Source organism: Drosophila novamexicana, unplaced genomic scaffold (genome assembly GCF_003285875.2).
Source record: "Drosophila novamexicana strain 15010-1031.04,08,12 unplaced genomic scaffold, DnovRS2.1 tig00000008-arrow-pilon, whole genome shotgun sequence".
Lineage (NCBI taxonomy): Eukaryota > Metazoa > Arthropoda > Insecta > Diptera > Drosophilidae > Drosophila > Drosophila novamexicana.
In genome coordinates this window covers 7,162,604-7,189,555 of record NW_020824765.1, presented here as the reverse complement: position 1 = coordinate 7,189,555, position 26,952 = coordinate 7,162,604, and the positions used below count along the sequence as shown (strand labels likewise).

The 26,952-nt window shown below is 36.3% G+C and overlaps 5 protein-coding genes and 2 long non-coding RNA genes across 11 annotated transcripts in view; 5 read left to right on the top strand and 2 right to left on the bottom strand.

Annotated features, from left to right (window-relative positions):
* The window catches only part of LOC115763611 (potassium channel subfamily T member 2), a 102,255-nt gene that overhangs the window by 40,390 nt on the left and 34,913 nt on the right, over window positions 1-26,952 (top strand). The window lies entirely within an intron of this gene.
* LOC115763647 lies at window positions 11,145-13,069 on the top strand. Its single transcript, XM_030706297.1, has 2 exons — window positions 11,145-11,427; window positions 12,953-13,069. The coding sequence occupies exons 1-2, from the start codon at window positions 11,198-11,200 to the stop codon at window positions 13,026-13,028; spliced, it is 306 nt and encodes a 101-aa protein (XP_030562157.1). The 5' UTR covers window positions 11,145-11,197; the 3' UTR covers window positions 13,029-13,069.
* LOC115763654 lies at window positions 13,701-14,481 on the top strand. Its single transcript, XM_030706326.1, has 2 exons — window positions 13,701-14,049; window positions 14,408-14,481. The coding sequence occupies exon 1, from the start codon at window positions 13,811-13,813 to the stop codon at window positions 13,928-13,930; it is 120 nt and encodes a 39-aa protein (XP_030562186.1). The 5' UTR covers window positions 13,701-13,810; the 3' UTR covers window positions 13,931-14,049; window positions 14,408-14,481.
* LOC115763648 lies at window positions 14,502-15,053 on the top strand. The gene is made up of 2 exons (XM_030706313.1): window positions 14,502-14,706; window positions 14,767-15,053. Exons 1-2 carry the CDS (start codon window positions 14,516-14,518, stop codon window positions 14,840-14,842), a joined length of 267 nt encoding a protein of 88 aa, XP_030562173.1. The 5' UTR covers window positions 14,502-14,515; the 3' UTR covers window positions 14,843-15,053.
* On the bottom strand, window positions 15,127-15,886 carry LOC115763643 (UPF0329 protein ECU05_1680/ECU11_0050). The gene has a single exon (XM_030706282.1). It carries the CDS (start codon window positions 15,756-15,758, stop codon window positions 15,348-15,350), a length of 411 nt encoding a protein of 136 aa, XP_030562142.1. The 5' UTR covers window positions 15,759-15,886; the 3' UTR covers window positions 15,127-15,347.
* Window positions 16,902-17,515, top strand: LOC115763662. The gene is made up of 3 exons (XR_004017929.1): window positions 16,902-17,072; window positions 17,152-17,223; window positions 17,278-17,515. It is a non-coding gene; the product is annotated as an uncharacterized LOC115763662 (long non-coding RNA).
* On the bottom strand, window positions 17,930-18,737 carry LOC115763670. The gene is made up of 2 exons (XR_004017930.1): window positions 18,576-18,737; window positions 17,930-18,509 (listed from the first exon to the last, which is right to left on the bottom strand). It is a non-coding gene; the product is annotated as an uncharacterized LOC115763670 (long non-coding RNA).

Genomic DNA, 26,952 nt, shown 5'->3' with positions numbered 1-26,952 from the left:
TCAGTCGGTCGTTGGGTCGTTAACTGTGCTTGTTGTCGGACACACAGCTTGACATTTGTTTTTATACCCTTGCAGGGGGGATGATGACTTTATTATGGAATGTACAAAGACATCTTAAGCGTGTATATATACATAGCTTTAAATATAAAATAAAATTGGAGCATAATAATATTATTCATTTCAAGCAATATTTCTGTCTATATCTACAAAATCTCTTGGCAAAAACCGCAATATTGTTTGCTAGACTAATTCGACAATGGCTTAACCTGTTTATGAGTATCGCAAGAAATAGTTTGATTTGGCATACGAAAACGACAAGTTTTGATTGGAATCCAGTTCTCAACAAAGAGCTAAACCTCGTTGAAATCGGACAAGATTTGCCCGAGTTATAAGGGTGGGAAATTTAGACCTATGTCTATATAGGATGTTGGAGGGTACCATTTTAACATGAATTTTGACTGAAAATTATGTTGCCAGACTTAGATGCCGAATTAATCTAGAGGCCAAACCATGAACAACGAGCCAAGCCACGTGCAAACCGGGTGATTTATGACCAAGTTATGCCGGTGGGAAGTTTCGACCTATGCCTAGGTAATTTTTACATGGTTATTTTTACATGAATTTTGAACAAGAATAATGGTGCCAAATTCCGATGCCATATTTATCTAGAGGCCAAGCAAATAAGTTTTCAATACTAGAACCTACTTTTCAACAGATCGTTCCCGTTGCAGCTATATACTTATTACGATATAGTAGTCTGAACCGGCAGTTCCAATGTATGTACTGTCTGCAATAGAAAGACGTGTTCTTTCCTTTTTCAGAGTTTTTCGTCGCAAATTTAAAGTTCAAATGCAGCTGCCGCGCGCGCTGTGGCAACGCATGGTTTTATATTAACGTATATATGCGACATGTCCTGTAAAAACAGCTGTTCCTGTTGTGTGCGTGTGCGTGTGCGCATGTGAATGTGTGTGTGTTGTGTTCATAAATTCAATTTCGTAAATGGATACAGAGCAAACGTTTCTCGCGTTTTGTCACATGCAACGTGCAACGTGCTGCGTGCAACGTGTTGTTGCGGCAGCATCGCAAAGCTGCGACGCGCAGCGACTGCGTCAGAGGTAGCCAAAGCCGAGTCCTGGTTTTTTGTAAACCACCGCCCTGCCCGCAACCCCACCCCCCCTTCTGACACGCCCCGCTGTGGCTGCTGCTTTGTCATGTCAACTATATATAATAAGTTTTGTCGCTTTGACTGCTGTCATTCAAAGGGCGAAAAGTTTGTCCAGCTGCAGTTTTCAGCTTTCCTCGGCTTCCGCTCTTTTCCCTTTTACATTTTCAGCCAACACGTCTGACAGCACGTGGCCTGTGTGGTCGGTCAAACGGCGCGTATGAGTAATCTACCCAGTGTATTTTACTTATCGATTTATTGTTACCTCAACAATCTCTATATTTAGATTAGCTTCTATAAGGCATCTGCAAAAAATTGATTATTTATTAATCTGATATTCTTTGGTTTGAATAACTCGATTTTTTTATTGGGCGTGTTTTCTCATATTGTATTGCGATTGTCATGTACGGGCCTGGCTTTTTATTTAACCATTCAAATGGTGCACTCGAGTTTCTATTTATTCCCTTAACTGACAGTTTGATCGGCAGCATATTAGTAGAAAATATTGTCTAGTGCAGATAAAAGCACTAATTGATAACATGCTCTCCATTGAAAGTGGAAATCCAATGCAGATGTTTTTTATTCATGGTAACTATTTTTTACAAATTGAAAAGTGCTTTTTCTATACTACGCAAATCAAACCATTTGTTAAATAACTAAATAATTGAGATTACACGAAATCTTAATACTACTACTACTATTACTCCTACTACTATTATAACTACAAATACTTTTACTAGTACTATTACTACTATTACACCTACTACTACTATAATTCCTAACACTTCTATTACTTCTGATACTTTTACCACTTCTACTACTACTACTACTACTATTACTACTACTTTGTAACTACTGATACCTTCCACTTTTTAGAAGTAGAATAAACAGTAGTATTGGATACTTACAAAAGTATTGCTACTACTAATTATTCTACTCTAACAACTTCTACTTCTGCTGCTTTGCATACAACTCTCATATTTATTGCTACTACTTCTATTACTCCTACTCTTTTTTATCACTACTTTTACTAAAACATTCGCTACGCTAAATAACCTTAAATACTTCTTTGACCACAACATCTACTACTGCTTTACCAACTCATCTTTTTAAATTATCTACTTAAAAACTCGTGTAGAATTGTCATGTACCTAAATTATACATTTATTTAACATGCTCTGCAAATATTTCCCCTGAGGCCGTGATTTCTTTTGGCAAATTGTGTAATTTAATTGTTTTTACGATATTCTCAAAGCTCTAAACAATTGAATTAGTTCAAGTTGACGCCATTTTGCATGGCAGCTAACAAAATGGCTGCCCGGCTGCACGCACTTTATGGCGAGCAATGGCGGCGGCTGCTGCTGCTGGGCGTTTATTGCATTCAGAAGACGCAACGGGCGTCATTTTGATGCGAATGCTCGGCGAATGCCCCGTATATCTTTCTAAAAGAAATATTTCTCGTGCACTTTGGGGAACGTACTCGTATTGTGCCATTATGAGTGGCATTTTTTGCAGTGCTCCTTTTATGGCAATTCTAGCGTTTTTTTTATTTTAGCGATAATTTCATTTGGGTGAAACAAGTATTTCCAAGTGGTTTTCAGTCTTCGGATGCAGTCGAGCGGCACACTTGAGTCGGATGTGGAGGTGCACTTGTTGGTTTGGCATACAAAATGAGACAAATATTTGATTTATTTACAGGACCAACAAAGAAAATAATGAATTTTTTAAAAGATCAACAACTACAGTCCAATTAAAATCAGCTTTAAGAAAGAAAAACAACCAATTACCATTACAACCACAAAGGGAAATTCAATTACAACTAAACAAACTGACCAAATATAAAAAACATAAATGTGCTGTGTAAAAATAATTAATAAATAATTAAAACATGTAAATAAATGTAGAATTCTGTGTGCTTAATTCAACTGTGGACCAAACACAAAGCCAACGCCCAAAACAAAATCTATTTATATAAATATACCTAAATACAATTTTATAAATTCTTCTAAGCTGTTGCAACATCAATGTGAGACTTGTGCATAATTAAATAAACTTTAATATAAACAAATAAACCATATGCTCGATGTAGTTAATTATACATATACGTACATATAATATACATTATTTGTTAGTATTACATTTAAGTGTACATATGACCACCAAAAATGGTACACGATTTGGTAAAAGCTTTAATTAGTACTTAAGCCATAGACAAAACTTTACTCTTGGTGTCAATTGACCAAAGATTAGTGTAAATATATGAAACGATATTAAACAAACAACTGAAAGTGTAACTCTAGACTGTGCTTAAACATATTTCCGATAGAAAAAAAAAAAAAAAAAAATGAAAACAAAGTATAATAAAATAACCTAAACTAAAACAAATCAACTTAAGCTGTTAAAGAATTTCAAAAAAGCATTTAATTCAACTTAAACGTCGTCAGGTAACACAAAAATAAATGTGACAATCCGTTTGGGAGCTGCTATGAAAATGATTGCTACACATATGATAAATGTAATATGTGTGCTTTGCCTGCGTCTGTGTTGTGTTGTATAGTGTAATTGTTAGTTAAATATAGTGTGTTGCGACCATCTCTCTCTCTCTCTCTCTCTCTCTCTCTCTCTCTCGCTCTGTCTGTCTGTCTATCTGTTACACTTTTCCTACGAATCTTCATGCAACATGAGCAGCAACAACAATAATAATAATAACAGCAACAACAATAATAATAATGACAGTCCTATAACAATTACACGCAACTACAAGTTAGTTGGTTGGTTTTCTCAAGTAAGTTTTCTTTATTTCTGTGCAGCAATGTTTTTTTTTATTTTTAATATATGTATTACGCAATCCGCATGCACAGTGTAAACTGTCACCATTTGCTCTATCAATGCGAAATCAAATTAAAATGCCAATCCTTTTGACACACACACACACACACACACACACACACGCACACGCGCGCACACACATTCAGCCATTGTTGTCGTTCTTGTGCCTGTTCTTGTTGTTGGTGTTGCTGTGACCTGGCTACCATTCGGAACAACATCTACGCCATGATCATTATAAGCATCATCATCGTCATCTGCGTCATCTTTCTCAACCTCATCTGAGCTCAGTCAACAGCTGCCTCATTGTAGTCGCTTACCTCTTATAAGTATGTATAATATACCTTATACTCATATTTGTGCTGATTCCCATTCTTTGCTCAAGACGAGTTTCATTTTTACTTTATTTATTACGTTTTGGTTCCTTTATGTTGGCCCAGGCAAGCGTTTTGCCTCAAGTGTGCGTTCACAATGTGTGCCTCTTAATTAGCTGACAAGTTTTGCTTATGCCAAAGTTTTCCAGTTTTCCAACTTTACATAGTCTTAAAGCCATCGTAACTAAAGCTCTTAAGACATTTTACATATCCGAAAGTTATGACGACTGGCTTATGAAATATTTATTGCTTGTCGACTTTTATAAGAGTGAATGTATTTAAATATTTATAAATAGCCTACAAGTTCGTTGGTCAGATTAATTCTAAATAAGGCTGCGTAGTACGAAAAGCTGGCCCAAATAACACAGCTAGTTAAAGCTAACAATTTTAAAAGCGAGCTTAGGCTTTTAAATGCCATCAAATGTATCTTTCATGTGCTTTTTTAGAAGCTCAACAGTAAACTTGAGGCGATTTTATTTGCTTGGCAATATAAATTACTTTAAAAGTTTGCTTGTGTGCTAAATTAAATTAAATCAAGCTTTTCATTGTTTATATATGTGCATATACTTATTAACAAAAACCCTTGCAAAGGGCAGCATGCTGTATTATTTAAATAAATAAATGAGTTGACATTATTGCAGTTCAATTTAATATTTAATTAAATACCACTTGCTGTTGTGTTTTACTTGCAAACTATTATTAAAGATTAACTTATGATTGATATAAATCAATTTATTAATTAGTTTACATACGAGTTAATCGCATATTTCAAGGACAACTTAATAGTTATGTTAACGCATCAAATTGAAGTTAATTATACTTTGAAGTGGAATTATCCGCCATCAATCACAAATACTTGGCCATTCAATACGCCATGAAATGTCAAGCTCAGGCATATTGAAATTCAAATTGATCAAAGGCCGCAAAAACAATACAAATAAATAAATGTGGATGCCATAGAAAAAGGCCCAGCACGGCGCTCAAAAGCAACTGTGCATGCAAAATATTATATTCGATTTTCCGCTGTAATCAAATATAAATGCAAACAAAGCAAATAAAAAGACAATTGGGAATGCTGGACTAAAAGTTACGCTATATACTATAATGTAAACAATTAATATGTTTAAATTAAAGTATCATTGGCTATATTGACAAAAAGTTAACGAAAACGAAAATTAAGATATACTAATATATACTCTATATATATACTCTATATATAAAGTCAAGCTCTATGCAACTTTTTATTGTAAACGCTTTAACAACAATTTAATGGGCAGAAGGTATAGAAAAAAAATGGACAGACTTTTCACACTTCAGCGAACGATTGTGGACTTTCGCAAAAAACAGATGAAATTTTATGTTTTTAATTTGGCCAATTCAAGTATATTTCTGCCACGTCGCAAGTGAAATTGATGAATTATTTATTATTCACATTTATTTACTTAACACTTGTGTGTGCGTGTGTTTGACTATGCGTGTGTATGCCAACTAAATCAAAAGTTCTCTTCTCGTGTCGACAATTAAATTGGGTACATCAAATTGCTGTGGGGGGGGGGGGGGGGGGGGGGGGGGGAGGGGGTGGGTTGGATCTGTTGTTTTGGGTTTAAGAGAGAACTTTGATTGTTGGTGAGGTATGTGGGGTGCGGGGTGCGGGGTGTGGGGCAATCAATACGGATTTTTAATGAAGAAATAAAGTGGCCATTTTCATGTTGTGCTGTGTCGTAAAAATTGTCTACATTTTTATTGCGCATCTTCATTTTTCGGTTGGGCGGCAAGAGCGCATTTTTACGGCACGCCTCATCACGAGGACAAAGAAATGACCTGTGTCCTGTACGCACACACACACCGACACATACACCGCCACACACATACACGCGTATTGAACGTGGCCTAAACGCCTCTGTTGAGCTGGAAAATATGCCCTTTTGTGGCCAGCTAACAACAGCAGGAGGCACAGTTGGAGCTCGCACAAGTGTTTTTTTCGGCATTTTGCTTTATATTCGCAGTACACCGCAAAACCCCTTGCCATTCTATCAGCACTTGTGTGTGCGTGTGTGTGTGTGTGTGTGTGTGTGTGTGTGTGTGCTTCAACGCACTCAACCGCACAAAAGCCAGCGCGTCACAAGTCTTTGCTTTAGGCCAAGTTTTTGTGCCCTAATGATTATTGGGCTCATTTTTTTCTTCCCTTTTTTTCGGCCATTGTTTGTGTCGGCTAGTTGGAATGCTGAAAATGTTGCCATTGTTTGTTTTTCTTTCCTTTTTTTTTTTTGTTCGATTTTGCAATGGGCGTGAAATCATTTAAGACATCAGTACGCAGTCCGCTGACAGAGTTAACTGACCCAGCGGAGCCTGCTGTGTGCGGCTGATAAGCTGCATTTAGGTTTATTTAACTGTTTTGCTAATTTTACACGTTTTATGGGCATAGCCAGGATTGTTTGGTATGAATTCTAACTTATTTGAGGGATCCGCCAACGCCTTACTTTCCCTGATTTCGGGAAGACTATGCAACTCGCCCTTACTCTTGGTTATTCACTACTTTTTTGTGATCCTTTTCCTTTCACTTTCCTCCAACTTTTTTCTCTTTTCTCACATTTCTGCTGCTCTCTCTCTCAGTCAATCCTGTTATTTTTTATACCTTCATTTCGTTTTCATCTTTCATATGAATTGAAGATAGTCACAGACAAAGGCCTCTTACTTGTGTTACCCTTTCATCGTTTTAACATTGCTGTTCTCTGCGGTTCTCATAATTTCAAACTCGTTCATTTTTGGATATTCATATTTGAAATTCCCAAACGAATGCTCCCATTGTACCTGGTAAAGTAACTGTCAATTTATGGTATTTAAAAGCAATTTATTACTGTATATACTGACAATTTGTGGTTCTATCGCAATTATTGCTGTTTTTCTTGAACGTATAAACATATTTATTATTATTGATTAGTTGTCATCGGCTATTTTATGGTTTAATTGATGGGATCGACTTCATGGTGCAATTTTGTGCCGTTTCACTACCTTTGTCTGACTAGTTCGTATAGATGTTCGTTTTGAAGCCAATTTTGACTTTGATAGTGTGCTGCAATACTCTTTGCATTCCTCTGAGCTGTAGCCTGGTTGACAAGATTGTGTCATCTTGCATTGGCCCTCATGCCACACCCAAACTGGACGTAATGGCTGGCACAACAGGCGATCCTTATCTCTTAACTGGCACATAGCAGGAGTCGTCGAATTCTGCTGGGTCTCCTGCAGCAAAACCAAACCCAAAAAGGCATAAACTACCCAACCTTTTCTCATGATACAAACTGTCTATGAGGTACTAAATATGTTTTGTTTGCCTCTTGATATTGTATTACGTCTCGAGCCAAATCAACCGATTCTAAAAGCGTGTAATTAAATTTATTACGGTTACAGTATAGATATTATTTATTTTGATTAGTTTTAGACAAATGCTCTTTTTCCATTTGACAACTTCAGTTATGGGAATTGCAGAGAAGGGTATTGGTAATCCTTTCACTTGTGCATACTCCCCACCTTCCTTCCATCTTTCTCCGTTTCTCGACTTGGCCTCCTTATTCTACCTCTTTTCTCTCCCTTAGTTATGTGAATTGCATAGATAGGCATGTGCAAACGCCCCACCCTATTCTTCCTTTGGCAACTTTCTGCTCTTCTTTTCTCTCCCACTTTTTAATTAAGTTTGGAGAATTGCATAGAAAGCCATTGTTATGTCTTTCACTTGTGCATACTCTCCACCCTTTTAATGTCATTCTTCTATGCGATTCTCAAAAAATTAGTAGCTGTAGTTGCAAGTATGTTTGCACGGTTTCATACATCTGATATTAAAATTCCATTTATTACTGTATTTATTGTCAATTTATCGTTTTATCTGCATGGCTTCTGTGGTGCGCGGTCTCCTTGTTCTTATACTGCTACCGCCTTGACTATTGATAGCTGTCTGTGCTGACACAGTTGTGGCCTTTGTGGAACAGTGTTTTTTGCACTCCTCTTCTGTGTAGCCCTTAGTGCACGTGAGCCCCATTACGCATTTGCCATTGCGCATTACCCAAACTGATCCCAAAGGTTCGCATAATGAGCGTGCGTACGGAAAGATTTTTATGTTCAGATTGCAACGGTCTACATTTTTCTCTATTCTGGACAATTTCGTTAAATATATTTTTATCTTAGTACATTTTACTTACTAACCTCGCCTCAAAGCAACCAGCTGCAGCAAAGCAAAGCCCGTGAGCGCACATAAAATCCAGCGCGATCTCATCGTATAAAGCATCTTGAATACATTAAAAACTGAATTACAACGTTTTTAACTCTTAAAGTTTCAGCCAGCTGTTTCTGAGAGCGTGAAATTGCTTTGTTCAGGATATTTATATAATGCCGTATTTCCAAAGACTATATCAAGAAAATCTGCAAATTTGTAGCGTCGGACTCTTTATTAATGATTTCTCCAGAACAACAGCGGAAAGTCATTTAGTTCTGTTTCCTTGCAGTTGATTCCGACAATTTGCGACGCAAATAAAAGTCAAGTACAACCTTAAGAAGCATTTAAAGCTGCGCTACTGATCATTTAAGTTCGCCCCACTTAGATATCTATTAAGACTTAATTTATTACACTTTGCGCACTTGAATCGCTTAGCTCTGGCACCGAAATGTGCAGAGTGAAAAGCTCTGGGAAATTATAAAGCTATTAAAGACGGACAGAGTTTGCCTAATTAACAAAATGTGCAGAGTGTCTCAGGCTTTCAGCTAGCTAATGAAGATATCAAGTGTTCGGTTTTTAAAATACCCTGTATTTAATATACTTGAGTAGCTCTTTGATAAAAACATTAAGCCTGTGAAAGCTTCTTCACGTAAATAGCAAAGCTTTCAAAAGCTCATTAAAGCAAAGCTCTTTAAGCTGACAAGCTCTTAAAGCTAAATTACATTAAAGTTCAAAGCAAGAATAAAAGTATACAATTAGAGTACATAAAGCTTTAATAAGCTTTAGATAAATAGCGGTAAATGTGCTTTTTATTTGTATTTAAAATATATAGAATTTTATAATCAAAGTAAAAAGTTTTAGCTGAGGCTTAAATTCTTATACTCTTTGCAGGGCATCTCATTTGCGGTTTACCCAGTTGAAATGCAATTTCAAATTGTTGTATTGACTTTCTCCTCTTGCCCTTTCCTTTGACTTTCCCTCTCCCTCGCTCTGTTTTACTGACCGTCTGGGACGCGATTGGTAATTAAGTTTAGGACCGCTGCCGCGACGATGTCTTAAGTAAATTTATGTAAATTTCGATTAATTTATTTTTTGACACAAATTCCCCATCCATCTATTCGATTATGGGCTGCCTCATTAAGTGCTGAGAGTCTTGTCGTTAGGCAAAATAATTGCTATCTAATTGCACGGATGCTTCTTGTTTGTTGGTGATGACAAGCGAATCGCTCGCATTTGGAATGTATTTAATGCCTGATTGCAACCTGATCAATCAATGCCAAACATTTTCATTCTTCAGCATTTATTTGTGGCTCTTTGCTCAATTGATTTTCTTGCCAGCTGCTATGTGGCTAACTAAATGAACTGTGTGTGCGACGGCTTAAATGACAAACAGGTATTGCATTGTGGCTTTCGGCAAGAATTTCCGCCCATTTCCGTTTTGGCTTTTTTCTGTCTTTTGGTTTTATTTTTTTTTTAAAGAATATCGTTTTAAAGACGCCAAAACTGCTCTCAAATGCTCTTCATATTTCAATTTCCGGTCCGCAATACAGAACATGTAAGCAGCTGTCCAACAATGCCCTAAATCTGCGGCTATCTCATCTCTCTAGTTCACTCTATTTTTCTCTTTATATATCTCTGTCTTGTTGTGTGGCGCTTAAATTTGATTGATGCTGCCGGAAGTTGATTTTGCTTTGCAGTTGCTCCATGTGTGCCCTGGGGGCACATGTCATTTTGATTTGCTTTCCCATACCCTGTACTCAAAAACCAATGCTAAGAAGGCTGTATAAAACTTCTCAATGATACAGTAGCAGCGACCAACTATCGATTAAAGCAGCTGCGGTCGATTGGTTATCGATAACAAGTCGATATCAATTCAGATCAATTTTCTTTATATATTTTATACTTAATTACTTTAATATGTCAATACATAGTTGAATATTATTAGAAGTATCAATAGCATGCATTGTGATACATTGCGATTGTAACTACCATCGATAATTTGTAGCACATAAAAACGAGCATAAATTGTAGGGTATATTTCAGTTGAGCACTTCATGCGTGAGCGTTCCCAGTTGTTCGATTTGTATTCATGTTTGACTTTTGGCTTTTTGCATGCACATTTTATATGTATGTTTGTAGTGTAATGACATTGAATGAGAGCAGCTCCCAAAATCACAGCACGCACACACAATTACACACTCACACTCTAGCACACACACACACACACACACACAGTCGCATGCATAGTGCTTAAATCAAAATGCTTTACGTTCTCAATTCTGTTGCATAATTCATGCTGCTTCCATATCAAATGCAACAACAAATGCAACGCAACAACAATAACAATAACAATAAGCAAAACGCTTTGTTCCTATGACTGAAATGCAAAATTATGCGCTAAAACAACAGCAACAACATCAACAATAGCAGCAACAACAACTATAAATAACGCGCGCTAAAAACCAACATTTGAAAATTGCAAATTTTTGATTGCGACTACAAAAAAAAAAAACAGAAAAAAACTCGTTTGGCCTGCTTCGCTGCACAACATCCTGCTACAACAACCCGACCCCAATTCTTCAACTCAACCACGCCCACAGCCCGCCCCGTTAAAAAACGCCCCGCAGAATGTCAATGTTCTTCTTTCGCTTGCATAATCTCCAGCGCGCCGAGGAGAACAAACGCAAGAAGCGCGCCGAACAGCAACGTCAACAGCAGCGCCAACGGCGCGGCGCCAAGGTCTTCAAATGTGTCAGCGATTCCACTGGCCACCTGACCCTGGCGCCCTCGCGCCTCTTCGAGCGGACGCCAATGAGTCCATCCGACAGTCTGGACGAGATTGCGCTACAGATACCAAGGTGAGTTAACATTGGGTGTGCAGCGCCTCAGGCTGTGTATTTGTGTGTGTGAGTATTATGAGTACAACACACACACACACAGACTGTGCTACACACAACCAGCTCAGTTACTTGTGTGCAATTGAAGAACATTTTGCCCCGTGCGACCTGTGATTGTTTTGCTTTACCTGCGCTCCGAGGCAACCAGCCAGCCAGGCAGGCACACAGTGACTCGCAATCGTATACAACCAAACATCGTTTGTGCTTTGGCTTATATAACATAATAATAAGTATATAACTTAACCATTATTCTATTGTGTGATATACTTGAAAATCTGTGAACCTGATTTGTTACAAAATATACGTAGAAAGCTTTCGAAGAGCATACCTAAAACCTAAATACCCTAACCATTAAGATATTCTTAAAAGGGTGTGACAAAGAAGACAGTACAGATTTTAGTCCAGAACAAGAAATTGCCTGCGATTTCTAGAGATTTACTTTTTGCTGATTCCAAGGAAAGCATTTATTTAATTAAAGCATCGATCAATTGAGAAGCCAAATATGTTTGTCTCTTATTTAAATTGAACTTCATCATAAAACACAATTTATTAGTCAATTCAATAAAACATTAATTGCTTAAAATTTGAAATGATTGGCATCTTTATGGTGAAATAGCTTTCGGAATGATTATACTCTCTATTTTTCTAGAGAATTCGGTAAAATACAAATTTATTAAATGAGTCAAATTAAAAGTGTTAAAATAATTAACAATACTCAGTAAATCAATCAACTATTCATTTCATTAATTAATTTTATTTAATACAACTTTTAGAAGTTAAGCCTATAGAATGGAAATTGAATTGGAATGCGATTGGAAGAAATTTCTGTTTCATATCCGATGCAATAGAAGAAATATATAACCCTGGCCCATAAATATGATAATAATTGTTCAGAGCTATTCATTTCTAGTAGTCAAGTTCCTTGTTATATTATAATCCAAACCAGGCACAGCTCGCAGCTAAATGTCAGCTTTTGTAGATAATATAAAGCGACGCAACGCTTCGCGTTCAATTTCTACGTTCACAGGCAGAACTAATAAATTCAAAGCGCAAACAACTAAAAAATCGTTTTAATTCGCTTACTTTAATTTATCGCTGATGGAATTTTCCTAAAAATTACCTTCGTCATCTACAAATTTATTATTAACGCGCCATTTAATTAATAAATATATTAAGACCAAAAATGGTGAAATGAAAAAGGAAAAGTGAATGGGATTACTTTGTTAAGGGTTTGAAAATGTTGTGTTGTAAAATAAATACAAATAGAAAAAAAAAAGGAAAAGAAATAAAAAGAACTTTATGTTCTAAACAAATCGAGTTCAGCTTGCGGAAAGATAATTAATATGAATACCAGTGCTAACAATGCTGAAAAATAATGAACGGTGTCTTCACAATCTTTTGCAACACTATTCACTTTAAAAATCTTGGAAATCTCCACATGTTTCTCTAAATAGTGATGAGTGATTTATTTTGACACACTTTCTAGGAGCAATCTTAAGCCGGATTTGCCAAACTTTTATGGGAGTCGCAGCACAAAGGGCCACTCAGTTCTTGTCTGTTGAACATTTGAACTGTTCAAAACGGGCCCACGCCCATTCATGCGAAATTTTGAGGAAAAAATAATAGCAAAAGCAAAAATTTCTTTATAAATGTAATTTATTGATTAATTGAATTTAGTTTGCCTTACAATAAATAACATTATATCAATTATTTGAAAAGAATAAAACTCTTGTCAACTGAATGTTAGAGTATGCGCAGCATCGACTTGTCACATTAATATTTTATTGTCTGCCTAATTTTGGGCTCCGTCAAATGATGCCCTTATAATATGTTGCCCAAAGCAGTTGGCCCTCATGTAAGTGTGTGGCAAGAACAGACGCAATTTGTGACATTTTGACGTGCCACAATTCTGAAATGAAATTATAATGCGACCCAAAAAAAAAAAAAAAAAAAAAAACAGTGGCTGACGGCATCAGTTGGATATACTTAACTGCGTTGAGGGCCCTTTCCAAAAAAGGCCAGAATTTGGGATTTAAGGCTTAAACGAACTTTTTGGGTCGATCTCTTTGGTGGCAAGCGAATTGCGAATTGCGTCAATTGGCGAACACTCGGCCAAAGTCGTCTTTGATGGCTAATGAATTATTTGAAAGAATTTAAAGAGCTCTAAGTAGGCCCTTGCTTTTTGGCTTACACATTTGAGCATTGGAGGAACTGTATTAAAAATATATTCAGTTTGCTCTAATCAGCTAAACGTATCAAATCTTTCGTTTAAATTTCTTCAAAATTATCAGATTGAATTAGACACTGTTCGGGACCATTTTTATATAAATTTTCCAATTCCAAGATGTTTATGTGGTGTGAGCGCATCTCAGCAGCTATGGCCGGAGTTGTGGTGGGCCTTTGGTACGCCCACACCTTCCCGTCTGAGGATTGCGACAAGCCAAAGGACAACAAGAAGAAATAATACAATGTCGCTAGTCAAGGCTGACGTCACGATAGTTCCACAAAATGAATACCATTCACTTAGTTATATCGCAATGGGTATATTTTTTATACCCGGAACCAATTACAATTGGTTAAAAGGTAATATAGGTTTTGAGCGAACGCAGTTAGCATGTCCGATTGAATAAAGTTAATGTATTGAAGCGATCAAGCGATCTGTCCGTCCTTCCATGTCCCTAAAGATTCTCAATTTCGAAGAACGAGCATGTAACTTTCTATAATATTGATAATTATCGCTTTTAATTATAGCTCCAAGTATTGAGTTTGCTTTCAAATCTCAAAAATTATATTAGCTAGATAGGTTATTAAGAAATCTCTCAAAGATTAAAGTGCAGCTAAGCCTAAGACTTGATTAAGCGGTCGTTAAATGAAGGGCCATCAGCAAAAATATCAAATTGGATGATAAAAAAAATAATGGCTTGTTCATCCAACACATTAGCCGGGCAAGATACGTCAACCGATGGAAATATACTATCCGAAATCAAGTGAAAAATTCAGTCTCACTCTGACAGTCAAAACATAAACACTATCAAGAATATTACTAAATATGAAAGAGATGCGCCGATCCTGTAGACCACAACCATCGCTGATCTCGCGACTGAATTGCAAACCATGTAATCGGGTTCTGTTCTTCATCGCCGGCGTTGGAAGTGGTGTATACTACATCCGGCATAAGGAGCAGATAGCCGAAGAGCTCAGGAATGTCGAACAGGGCAGCACGAAGAAGGATAAGGGCAAGTAATGTTTGGAATGGATTTCTAATGGGGACACTCTAATTGCAACACAAATCAAACTCAGATACTTTACACCGAATGAATTGAATGACGATCTAATACAGCTGAAGATAGTGCAAGTCGTAACAAGGATGATGTAACGTCTGCCTAACTCTAGCCCTATTGTACGACCTTCAAGGCGCCATATAGCATAGCACTTGGAATGAAATCCCCAGACATTAACAATCGCGGACCCGACCAGGCAAATCACAGGACATGAATATTCATTTCAAATTAGTAGTAAATATTGGGCTTTGGAATAGAAATTGAATTTCAAATGTAAAATCAAGCCTAAAATTAATTTAATATATAATGTGTACAATTATACAAACCTATTGAAATAAAAGAATCTATAAAAAATATTTCTTTGTATTAATTTGATATTTCTATTTTTATTTTTTGAACTGTGAATTTTACAATATTGTAACGGCTAATTTTGGGCCACACAATTTTAAAGAGTCTTCTACACCTAATTTTCTAGTTTCTTGTGTCTCCATTTTCTGTAATTAGAATTTAGGGTTTAGAACAACAATTTAACGGGTTTCGTTGCTCCGTATTAGTAATTTCTGCTATTTAGCTTAGATGGTCTAGGTTAGGTTCGCTTTGTTACTTCTGTTCTTTCTTCTTTTCCTGTTCCTTTGCTCGTTTTTCCTGTTCCTTCTTGTCCTTTTCTTGCTGCTCCTTTGACTTCTTTTCCTGCTCTTTCCTCTCTTTTTCTCTCTGCTCCTTCTCCTGTTTCTCTTTCTTCTCTCTTTCCTTACGCTCCTTCTCTTTTTGTTTGGGGTCTTTCTTCGCTTCCTCTCTTGCCTTTCTGGCCTCTTCCTTCAACGTGTTAAACCAGATACCGATGCCAGCCCCAACAATAAAGAAGAAAAGTCTATTGCAGGCCGTACAGTTAAGCCTCGTGAAGAGCGACGGTGGAGGGCGACAAGTCGGACGTGGGGATGGCGGTGGTCTGCATGATGGATTGGGGCAACCCGAGGATCCAGATCCCGATCCACACTCTTTGTTAGACATTTGTAGGCCGGTTCCAAGTTAAATGAAAATTTTGTATAAAAAAAAAAAAAACTATAGAAATGAAAAGAACAGGGGAAATTTTGAACAGTATAACGAAATTTTGTGTGTATGACTGCCAGAAAATAATTATGTCGACTGAGCCTGACACAAATCTCTCGTCGAAAACTAGCCTTAGGGATCACAGTTGGCTAATTCTCAAACATCATCATTTTTCGATTTGGCCTAGTGAAGGGCTTTTCTTGTTTGCTGACAACTTGAATACTTTATGAAATTAATATCAGCGGAGATTTCCGGCTTTGTTCGGGCAATGTATTTTTTAAATGTCCACTTTATCCGGGCGAATTTTTCAAAATATTTGAAACATTTTACATAAATTTTTTTATGGAGCTTTGATTGAGTATTTAACTATCGTCCATATAATCTTTGACCATGGGTCTTTGATTTTTGAAAGTTGCTTTTAAATCGATCAAGTAATAAATAAAATAGTATGGTTTATGTATAAGACTAGTTTTTCTGGGTACATTTTTTAAAAACCATAAAAAATAATAAATAGATAAAAAAAAACTACGATTTGTCTAATTTAATATGCGACTGAATTGCATTTGAGTTTTTATTTTTTATTCAAAGCTCGGCAATGGCTTTAATAACGATTCAAGGGGAATTGTAACTTTTGCATGTAGAAACTGAAGCCCACATTTTTCACCCACTTAACGTACTACTAAGAAGGCGTCAAACACATCAACATTGATTTTTTGATTTTGAAAAATCAGTTTTAAAGGCAATCGTGTAAAAAGTTTAACATATTTTCACCAATATTCCACTATTGCGGGCGAAATTGCGCAAAAATTGCCATCCTATTATTCACATGAATTATCTGTAAAAATATAGCTTCTAGATGTTGTGGCGAAGGCAGACAGACAATTATTATATAGTTATAAGGCTACCTCTATGCCAAACTATATTGTTTTTCTATTACCCAATAACAAGATAAGCATAAAAGTGACCTCAGTTAATTTGCTGCCACATTCGTAACTTGTTCGAAACCCACTCTTCAAATTCTTTACTGTTCAAGCATGCCTAAAGTTTTATTTCAGTTTAAAAAAGGCTTTCGAGTCTAAAGCATCATATCAAAAAATTTATTTTCTAAAAGTGGTTTAGGTTATTTGATTCTCTTTTTTTTATATTTTGCGTTTTGTTTGAAATTTTTTAAAATGGATTTGGATTGGTTAATTACCTTCGTGTTGGGTTGCGTTCTTGGCTTTGTCGTTGGATTACATTCTTAGGTGTAATCGAAAGAAGTCAAATAATTTTGAGGTATAGTAGATTTTTCCGAACTAGTAGACTTTGCTTTCTAAGCATATCTAATATATCGGAACATTCTATTATTTCAAAGGAAGACAACGTTACGGCACGCTACATTTGTTGTGCATTTTCTTATCCAAAAAGTGATGAAACTGTATTTTAAGTAAGTGCCCAAATAATTGTATGAATCAATATTAAGTATACGTTCTCTATATAGCATACACTAGCCGAATAGTCCAAGAAGTACAGTCATGAGTCACGTTATATCATTTGCACTCGGCATGATAACAGGTTTGATGTTGTGTAAGCAGCGACGTTGCGGTCCTGATAACTGATGGCAACCCAATCAAAATTATACATGAAAATCTTAATTAAAATTAATATGCGAAATTTTCGTGCGGAGCACATGTACAAATTACAATAAAATTGAATTAGGGATATGTAAGAAACTTAAATGGATAACTTTTCTGTGATATACTCAATGTAAATTGGACCAGATTTGCATTCAACTCTCTTGTGGAGGTTAATTTGCAACGCATAGTTTTAAGTCTTATGTCCACAAGCATATTTAATCCTCGGCTTGCCGTAGATAGCCTTTCCATTCTATTTTCTTTTCTCTGTAAGCCAAGAGTCGATATCTATATCACTTGTCAGCCATAAAAACATATTTTGGCATTCCTCATACAATTAATGATAAACCTAAAAACCGGTTAAATTAAGGTTTTTTTTAGTCTGGAATATATTTTTTGGCATCTAATGAATCTCTAATGAATGCCATATCGAAAATGTCATCCATTCAATTTGCAATATTCTGCCCTGCAATCGACGATCAGTACCTATTGCGCTCTACTAAGCCAAATACTACGAAAGCAGGGCGTAGTTACAATGTATTGTAGTTTGTATGGTATTTACAATGAGGGTTATTTACAGTCAAATACTTTAGGGGATCAAGTGAGTTGTCTCCCAATGAATGCCGCAGGAGGCACTTCATACCTCACAATGTGTCTCCTGTGAGAAAAACCCTTACTTTAACAAATTGCAGTTAGTTTATTTCGTGGCGAATAAATGGAACTTCATTTCAGATTTCGAAATTTAATAATCCTTTTCGATCACGGGTTACATCTGCGACACAACGCCAGGCCAAGAAATACGCCTGCGCCAAATGATAGCAGATGTGTCATTTTGTCAAATGCGGAGTAGATGTTATAATTGTTGAAATATTAATATGAAGGTTCCGATGCGGCCACAGATTTGATTTGCTTGATTTTATATTCCCCCGTTGAACTAGTGCAATGATTCTTAAATATGCGCTAGAAAGAAGTCCATGCTTATTTTGATGTTGAAAAGTTAAAAACCGAAACGTAGAAATTAAACGTTAAGGCGGTCTGGCATCCAAAGTTATGTCAATTGAGCAGCAAAAAGAACTCCTTTGAAGGCAGCTGGGGCTTACTGTGGGCGCATATTACAAGTTTATTAGAGATAAAATGAAAGTATTTTTTTGTGCTTTGCACTCACGCGGTGTTTCGCAATAAGGTAGCCGCAAATGCCTCCAATAATGAACGTCAGAAATCGCTGCATTATTATGATACAAAAAAAAAAGAACGTTTAGAAAATACGGAAAAAAATTTGGAGATCCACTTAAACTTGGTTGGGGGGAAGTGTTGAGTTTGGATTATGGAAACAAAAGTACAGCATTGACGCCTAAGGCAAAAGCCTGCTACGAAACTAAAGCATTTGATCTGGTAAGTGCTCAACTAGCCCATATCCTGTACTCAAGGAGTGGACTATTGAATTCCAAGAAATATAAACTTTAATACATGGTTTAGTATGCGCAGTTCCCAGTAGACACAGCTGATGCCAACCGTTATCAACAAGTTTGGTAGGCAACTTGTTTTGTATTCCCTGAAATAAATCGATTATTTGGACCTCAATCTATTCGTGGAAACAGGCCAATAAAATATGTGCAAGTGCTGCAAAAGTTTTTAACTGGAATTTCCCGAGAGAGGCAGCTGGCAAAAACTTTGCGCCGATTTTCATTTATTGTCCTCGGGTGTGAGGGCATCTAGGCGGACGGTGTTTTTCAATTTTTGGCCATCTTTAAGGTTATGGCTAAGTCAATTAACCTTTGCATAATTCTACAAAATACATGTGGGCTCTGCAACACGACGAGTGTGTGTTAATTAGTACGAAAAGTTTGTTGTGGCTTGAATTAAATTATTGTAAAATGGCTCGCACACGCACACTCATATGCTTACCTTTCATTATGATTGATTATCGGGGCTGCGGAAAATGATATGATACCGCCCACGGGGCCGTTTAACAAATGAGCTCAGGCGTGGCCTGCCTCAAATCGAAATGAGCTAGTTTGTGGGGCAGCTGTCAGCACTACCGCATTTTAATCAGCAGGTTTTTGGGGCTTATTCACACACACACACATACACACACACACACACACATCCCCATAAATATTTCATGATTTTTGCCTTGAGAGATGCTCGAGTGGGTTTTGGCATAACTTAGATAGGGCTTTATCTGAACACAAACAAAAGACAAACACACCCCAACATACATAACATTTATTCAAAAGCCTGCTGGTTGGGTAATTGAATGTGCTCGTAGTTTTGCGGCCCGGACTCAGGTTAAAGGATAAGCGCCTGTGAGATTGCCTACAAAACGAAATGATGGCTGCCAGGCCAAATGATTGATGGCATTGTCAAGCCGAGCCAAAGGCTAAACTGTTTGGCCCTGCTCTCAGCTCGGTTTCCTTAATATACACACATTTATAAAGCCCCGACGACAACAGGTATTGCACTTCTGTGTGAGTCTGGCGGTGGTTCTACTCTCTAACCACAAATTGAAACCTTATTGATTAGGGCCATCTTTTTATAATCCCTATGCCCTGGCATGCTTACAAAGCACAAAATAAACTTGTGCAGCTTGCAAAATGAGTTCATTTGGAACACACAACTTATAGTTTTCTGCTACGCATCAAATCTTTGTCTTTTCTTCTGCCCCATTCAACCTGAAAACTAAAAGGGCGAAAAATTCAATTGTTCACTCCTGTTTGATATTTACGAGTATGTATTTTCCATTAGGCTGAATTTTACAGGGATTTGTTAACAAATACCGGACGTTTTAATATTTCTGCAATTTATAAAACAATTAGTTTTTACATCATTAAGATTATTTTAATACCTCTTTTAGCTTTTCATATGATTTTCTACTTTAGATTTATAATTGCTTTATCAATATATAATTTTTTTTTTATTTAAATAAAGCTCAATAAAATATTATTATATTTATTTATATTTTCACATTCTCTCGAGAATAAATTGGGATGACGACTTAACAATTATTTATTGCTTTTCTTATAAAATCTCATTAATAAATCTAACTAATAATTATTGTATTTTGTAATTATTTGATTAATACTATTTTATTTCTTTTATTATTATTATTACTATTACTATTTCTGGTAATTTATCGTTGGGTGAAAAAAAATGTTAATGATTTAAATATTTATTTTTTCTGGCTAACAGCTACAGAAATTAAAGATAGGGTTATCTTTTATATAAAAATCAAAGATCAGTGAATAAACCACACACTTTTAGCTTTGTGTTTGTGAAATCAGAAATAATACTTAGTTTAATGTAAATAATTGTTAAAATACCTGCATAGGACTTTTATTGGTTTTCCTCTGACGAACTGCATCCATTTTGAAATTCTGCTGTCAGCGACAATTCAACCTATTTGCCAAGCTTTCGGCTAACAGCAGCCTTTCTCTTACGATGTTAACTGCCGCTCTTAGTTGATGAGCTTTCGCTGAGCTCAATTTAACTCGCTCTTTCTCTCTTATGCGCTTTTCTCTACCTCTCTCAATTCTTCGCTCTCTCTTAGCGCCCAATATAAACAAATGGCTTGCCGGCTTTTGGCGCCAATTGGCCGAGCAGCTGTTTTTTAGCCCACCACACGGCGGAGGCCTGTGTGGTGAGTTCTGGCCTCATCGTGGCCAACTCCATCATGGGCCAAGTTCGTTTCGCCTCAGTCGTTATTCCTGTGCCGACGCGTACGAAAGCAATTGCGAAGTCCTGAACCTCGTCAATTTTGTTACCCAAAAGCAAACCAGCGCGCATCTTAAAACATTTGATCAAAGTCGAAGCGAATCGCGCGCGATAGTAGTTGTCCATTTCTGGCTGTGTATTTGTGTCTGAGTGTGCGTACGTGTGTATGCGTGTGTGTCTGTGAGCGCGTTTTACGGTTGTGACAGGTATTCAAAGGTGCCCAATGCGAATTACAATTTTCAAAAATAACCACAATGTTGGAAAATTAATTTTATTTCTGGGCATAATAAATAAATAACATGCAAATGAAATCGACAACTTGATAATACTTGATTGATGTAAATAATTGCAAAAATTATTGAAATTTTGGATGTAATGAAAAGTTAATAAATAAATAAAAGTTAATAGTATATCCAGCTAAATTAAATAAATAAACCACCCTTTTTATTGGGTAAAATAAAATTAAATAAAAAATATATTCAGATACATGTATTTTATTATATAAAGAGCACAAACACAACACAATAGAATATTTTTCAATGCAACATAAACAAACAAATAGATAAAGAAAGTTTAAATAAATATTTATTAAGTAATATCATAAATAAAATCATTATTAAATTGAAAAAATTCGCTCTCATCATTACTAAAAATGTAATGCAATAAGTATAAATGTTTTCTTATTGAAGAACATTAAAGTGTTAATGAAATCCATTTTTTTTTTTTGCAATTTAAACTAATATTTAAAAAGTAATTCGTAATTCACATAAATACAAGTTTAAAAAAATCATTCATGCAAATCAAGTCCCATTTTAAATATGAAAGAAGAAAACGTAAACTTCAATGCAAATATCTTCAAAAAAATATTTATATTAAGCAATAGAACAACACAAAAGTAAATCAAAGAAAATTATTTAAATTATATATAAATATATTTATTTTATATTAAAATAATAACCAGCCCTATTCTAAGGGGATATTCGATTGAAAAGCTATATCTATAAAAATTAAAAATACATTTTCATGATTAAAAGTCTTTACAGATACATGACAATATTAATCTTACTTAAAATCTGAAACAGTTACGAAAACTGTTAACAAAAGAAACTTTGCTTTAAGCACTCGGGCACCTTGGCGAATTGAATATTAAGTTAGTTTGCTGGCTGGTTGTTTCAGTTACAGTTTAAGCCTTTTCTTAACTGGCTGTCATGTTGAGCGAAGTGTCGAGTTCACTGATAAATTGACTTTGGGTGGAATTAAAAGTTCAAAACTTATCCAAAACTTTTGCAAGTCAACAGTGTTAAGGCAACTGTCGACACGTGTCACACGCTGTATGACAACTAATAACCCAATATATATATATGCATGCAAATGTGTGTATAGCATATATATCTGAAATATGAATAGCAAAGCCAATGCTACAAAATGTTGCTTGATTTTGGCTTAAAGCCCAAAACAGCAATGATTAAATGCAAAAGAAACAGCAAAAGCAGCCGAAAATTGAAAGGAAAGACGGCAAATTGAATTCTATTGAAGGAAAAAATTAACTAAAGCTGGGGTAGGGCCAGGAACGTGGTCGAGCTAACCGAAGGCGAACCGCGGTCCAAGCCAATGTCTGCGGGCCATATAATTGAGTTATTTAACTTGGATTCAGTCATTTTATTATTATTAAATGGCTGCTGTGACAACAAGCTGAAGCTGTTAATGGCTGCACATAAAAATGAAGCTTGTCACATAAATAAGCATGCGTGTGTGTACGTGTGTGTGTGAGTGTGGGCGACTAAGCGCCGCAATGATTGTTTTAATGGCTACTTGAACGGAAATTAACTGACAAGAGCAGATAAATAAATACCAAAGACAGAGACAGACAGACTGTGAGAATGAGAGGGCGAGAGAGAGGGAGAGAGTGCGGGTGGCACTTTAAGAGTTGGGTTTTGTTTTAGCGATGACAGCTCGCCATTTTGGGCACTCAAGGACACAAAGACAAGCACACGTGCGCCTTAAAGCTGCACCCAATTATATAGATAGCCGAGCAGTCAGGCGTGAGGCACACACATATTTTGCACGTTCTACGTACTTATACAAATATTTGCTTATTGAAATGTCAAATAAGCTAATTTTCCACATAATTCTAATCCTAACACACACACACACACGCACTCAGTTGTCGCTTTGCACATAAACGACAAACAATTTCATGTGTAGATAAACATAACAAAAACAACAACGATAACGACAAATTTTGCACATGCAAATTGCCAAATTGCTTTTTGGCCTGTGAGTCCGGAGAATATGCAAAAACAAAAAACATAAATTTCAAATATGTGCGCACTTGTATTAGCATAAATTTTATTCGTATAAACAACAGAAGTCTTAATGCCAGAATCTTAAAACCAAAATTGCTTTAAAACACAGCAGCAAATGTCATTTAAAGTGCCTCAATTTAAGAATAGGTTGTATTTCTTTAAATTTTCAAATAGAGTATAAATTGGACTGTTCTATAATTGGATTTTAGCCTGTGTGCAAAGCAGTTAGAAAGAATGTAAATGCAATTGAAAAATGCTTAAAAGGAAATTTAAAAAAAAAGTATATATAAAGCTTATTAAAAGTTAATTTTAAAGCCTATTATAATGGGTAACAGGCGCTTAACAAAATATGTGTTAAAAGAATTTGCAGTTTTTTATTGACATATAGAAATCCTGGAAACGAATTAATTTTTCTTTGAGTTCAAATTTCTTCTTCTTGCTTTTGGCCTTTCATGAAGCTATTCAAATTCTTTGCCATGCTGATTTTAAAGTATGCCTTGGTAGTTGAAAGTTAGATAAAACAATAAGATCCTAATTTAATATCAATTTAATCAAATTGAGTTGTTAATTGATTTTATTATACAAACAATAATATAAATTTAGCATTTGGACAAATATGCAGCTGCAGCAGAGCAAAAAAGCTTTAAAACATATCCTAGCATAACTTTATACCAAAAATTTGTAGTAGACTTTCTTAAAGTTGTTTTCAATTTTAAATAATGACTAGTCAATAGTTTATAAATGATTTACAATTGAATTTAAGAAAATATAACATTAAAAGTTGCTCACATGTGATGCTTAAATTGTACACACGGCTTAGTGCTGAGGTTCATTAAAAACCAGTTCGCAGCTATCTTGAACATGATCATTAAGTTCTATTTGTAGTTTATAAGCTGCTAAAGAGTCTATAAAAGATTTTCCAAACTAAGCTGCCAGCTAATAAATATGCATTGTGTCCCATTTTCATTGAGAATCGGTTCGCAGCTGCCTTCAACATGTTCATTTAGTTCTATTTGCGGTTTCTAATCCTAAGAAGTATATAAAGCTTTGTCCAAATTAAGCTACCAGCTGGAAAATATGTTTTTTTTTACAATGCGCTGCGCTGTTTATTCACTTATGACTTCATTTGGGCCAGAATAGACCCCACCTCATAAACAATCACTTAGGTTCGCGTGGCGGCCACTTCACCTATGCATGTTGGCCATTTCATTTTTACATACGGTCAAATGCACGCACAGCCGCCATAAACTCACAGAATGAAACAAAAGAAAGGCGAAGAAAAGAAATGATGAAAGGTGGAGGAGCGGGCAAAGGGAAAGGGGATAGGGGGAAACGCCAAGGGGCAAGGACTGCCGCTAAACGCTTTGTAATGCGCTTTTGTGTGTTCGCCCCCTTGTTGTTTGTCCAAGTGCCATTAAGCTGCTCAAGTGATAAATTCGCTGCTTACTTGAGTTTCTCTTCTGTTCGTTCGGCTGTTGTTTAGTCCGCACTTTACACATTTTCACATTCTTTATTTCGCTTACCCTGTGCCCTTTGAAAAGGGCATCATGATTCTGTGCTTTAGTTTGTTACAGGCGGGCGAAAGATTTCACGAACCTATAAAGTTAATATACTTATAATCAACATCTACAGCCCCATTGAGCTGTCTTTTCGATATATCTCACTCTTATCGATAAATATCGATTTACATAAATTACAATTGCAGCGCGACGCTTCTTACAGGGCATCTTTAGTCGGAGCTGCTCATTTGCAGCACTTCAAACTTTATTTTTTTGTAATTTTTTTGTTGTTTTTCGGTTCAGAAAGGTCGCGTGCGGTTTTGGCCAAGTTTAGAGCATTGATTTATGAGAAGAGCTTTGGCGTCTGTTGCTCCTTTTGGTTTTGCGGGCATTCGCCTACAGCCTTCTCGTTGGCCATAATGACGTCATTTGTGCAAATTGCCCATTTAATAGCCCACGATTGCTTCCGCACGATTAAGTGCCAGAGTCTCGACCTTATATATATGCTAAGTCAGGCCAAGCCAGGCCAGGCAGGCAGCAACAGTTGTTCGCGTCCAATGTTTGCTCATGTATTTTACCAGAGGCATTTCCTCTGGCTGTGACACGCGTCGCGCCCAGCTCGGTTGACGCCTACTTTAAACTGTTGCGCACTTTTTTCAGGCAGGGCGTGCCGCCGGCTGCCTTCACCCACTCACAGTCGGCAGCCCCCAGCTGGCTGTCTGCCAAGCATTTGACGTGGGGCACGCAAACTTGGCCAGGTTGTTGTTGTTGCGGTAGCCCGTTTTGCTGGTTCGCGTGGGAAATACCAATGTGCGGTTACGTTCTGTATATTTCCCGTTAACTATTCGTAATGCTAATTTGGCCATTTGGAAATTCTTAGCAAAATGCATCATACTTCAGTTCAGTTCAATGAGCAACGCGGCCAGTGGAAATGTGCAGCAAAGACATGAAATGAAAACCCATCAAAATGGCAGACTATAAAGGCTTACATATATATAGTATATATATATATAGCAATATATATATAGAAATATATATCATGCTTACTTAAATACTTTATCAAATTTATGTGCTGCACATAAAACAAAGTCCTGCCATAAAGCTGAGTACATGCACAAATCATAAAACAAAAGCTTCGAGCACATTTTCCAACCAAAAAAATGAAAAAGGTTGCACTTCAGCCTTATTGACTGATTGATACCCTGTAGCGGCTACGAAAAAAAAAGCTAAAATGATCAGTTGAATACAATTTTTGAATTTAAATTCTTTAGCTCGCGGCAAACTGGGAGGGCTCATCACTGAGATATTCATCTCCTGTATTAATAAAATTGACTCATTATGTAGAAAGTTAGTTTCAGTTCAAGAGTTCTTAAATACAATCTTGTCTTACTTGGTTTAAAATATCCGTTTTAGCTTTATTTTAATTTATTTCAAGCATAAAAAGATCTTTTCGCGTATCTTCAGTCTTATCTACTCCAAACACTTTAATTTATTATATCAAAGAGCAGCTTATCAACTTAAACTCAGCAGAAACAAAATATAAGACGAGTTGGAGAGTACTTAAAAGCGTCCTTCTGAAACCCTTTTTAATCATTTGAACGGGCACAGGGTATACGAAAATGCAAAAGAGTAAATAAGTAACCCGAGTGCGGGTCCACGAACTGAGACGTCCTTTGTGGACTGGACTTCCGCGAGCTCTCAGAGTTCGCATGGTCAGTTCACAGCTGGCAGCTGGCAGCTGCAAAGGTCATGGGTTTACAATGCGAGTGAATTAAGAAATTTTGTTGTTATTGTTGTTGCTCGGGTGTCTATGCAAATGGCAGGCAAAACAAAGGCCCAGAACCGAGCGCCCGAGTCTGAACAATAAAATGAGACAGTTAGAAAATTATTTAAATTTTATGCGCAGCCATCAAAAGCTAGCCAAATTGATTTGTTTGCTAGTTTACAATGGAAATGCGCTATATATAGTATATAGACTAGGGAATTGGTAGCCTCGGTTCTTACGGTTCAATGCACCGCAAAAAAT

Excerpts from the sequence above, each read along its gene's own strand:
- LOC115763647 (XM_030706297.1), top strand. The coding sequence starts at position 11,198 with ATGTCAATGTTCTTCTTTCGCTTGCATAATCTCCAGCGCGCCGAGGAG. Across the intron at positions 11,428-12,952 it reads ATTGCGCTACAGATACCAAG|GAGCAATCTTAAGCCGGATT; the intron begins GTGAGTTAACAT and ends CACACTTTCTAG.
- LOC115763654 (XM_030706326.1), top strand. The coding sequence starts at position 13,811 with ATGTTTATGTGGTGTGAGCGCATCTCAGCAGCTATGGCCGGAGTTGTG.
- LOC115763648 (XM_030706313.1), top strand. The coding sequence starts at position 14,516 with ATGAAAGAGATGCGCCGATCCTGTAGACCACAACCATCGCTGATCTCG. Across the intron at positions 14,707-14,766 it reads ACGAAGAAGGATAAGGGCAA|ATACTTTACACCGAATGAAT; the intron begins GTAATGTTTGGA and ends AATCAAACTCAG.
- LOC115763643 (XM_030706282.1), bottom strand. The coding sequence starts at position 15,758 with ATGTCTAACAAAGAGTGTGGATCGGGATCTGGATCCTCGGGTTGCCCC.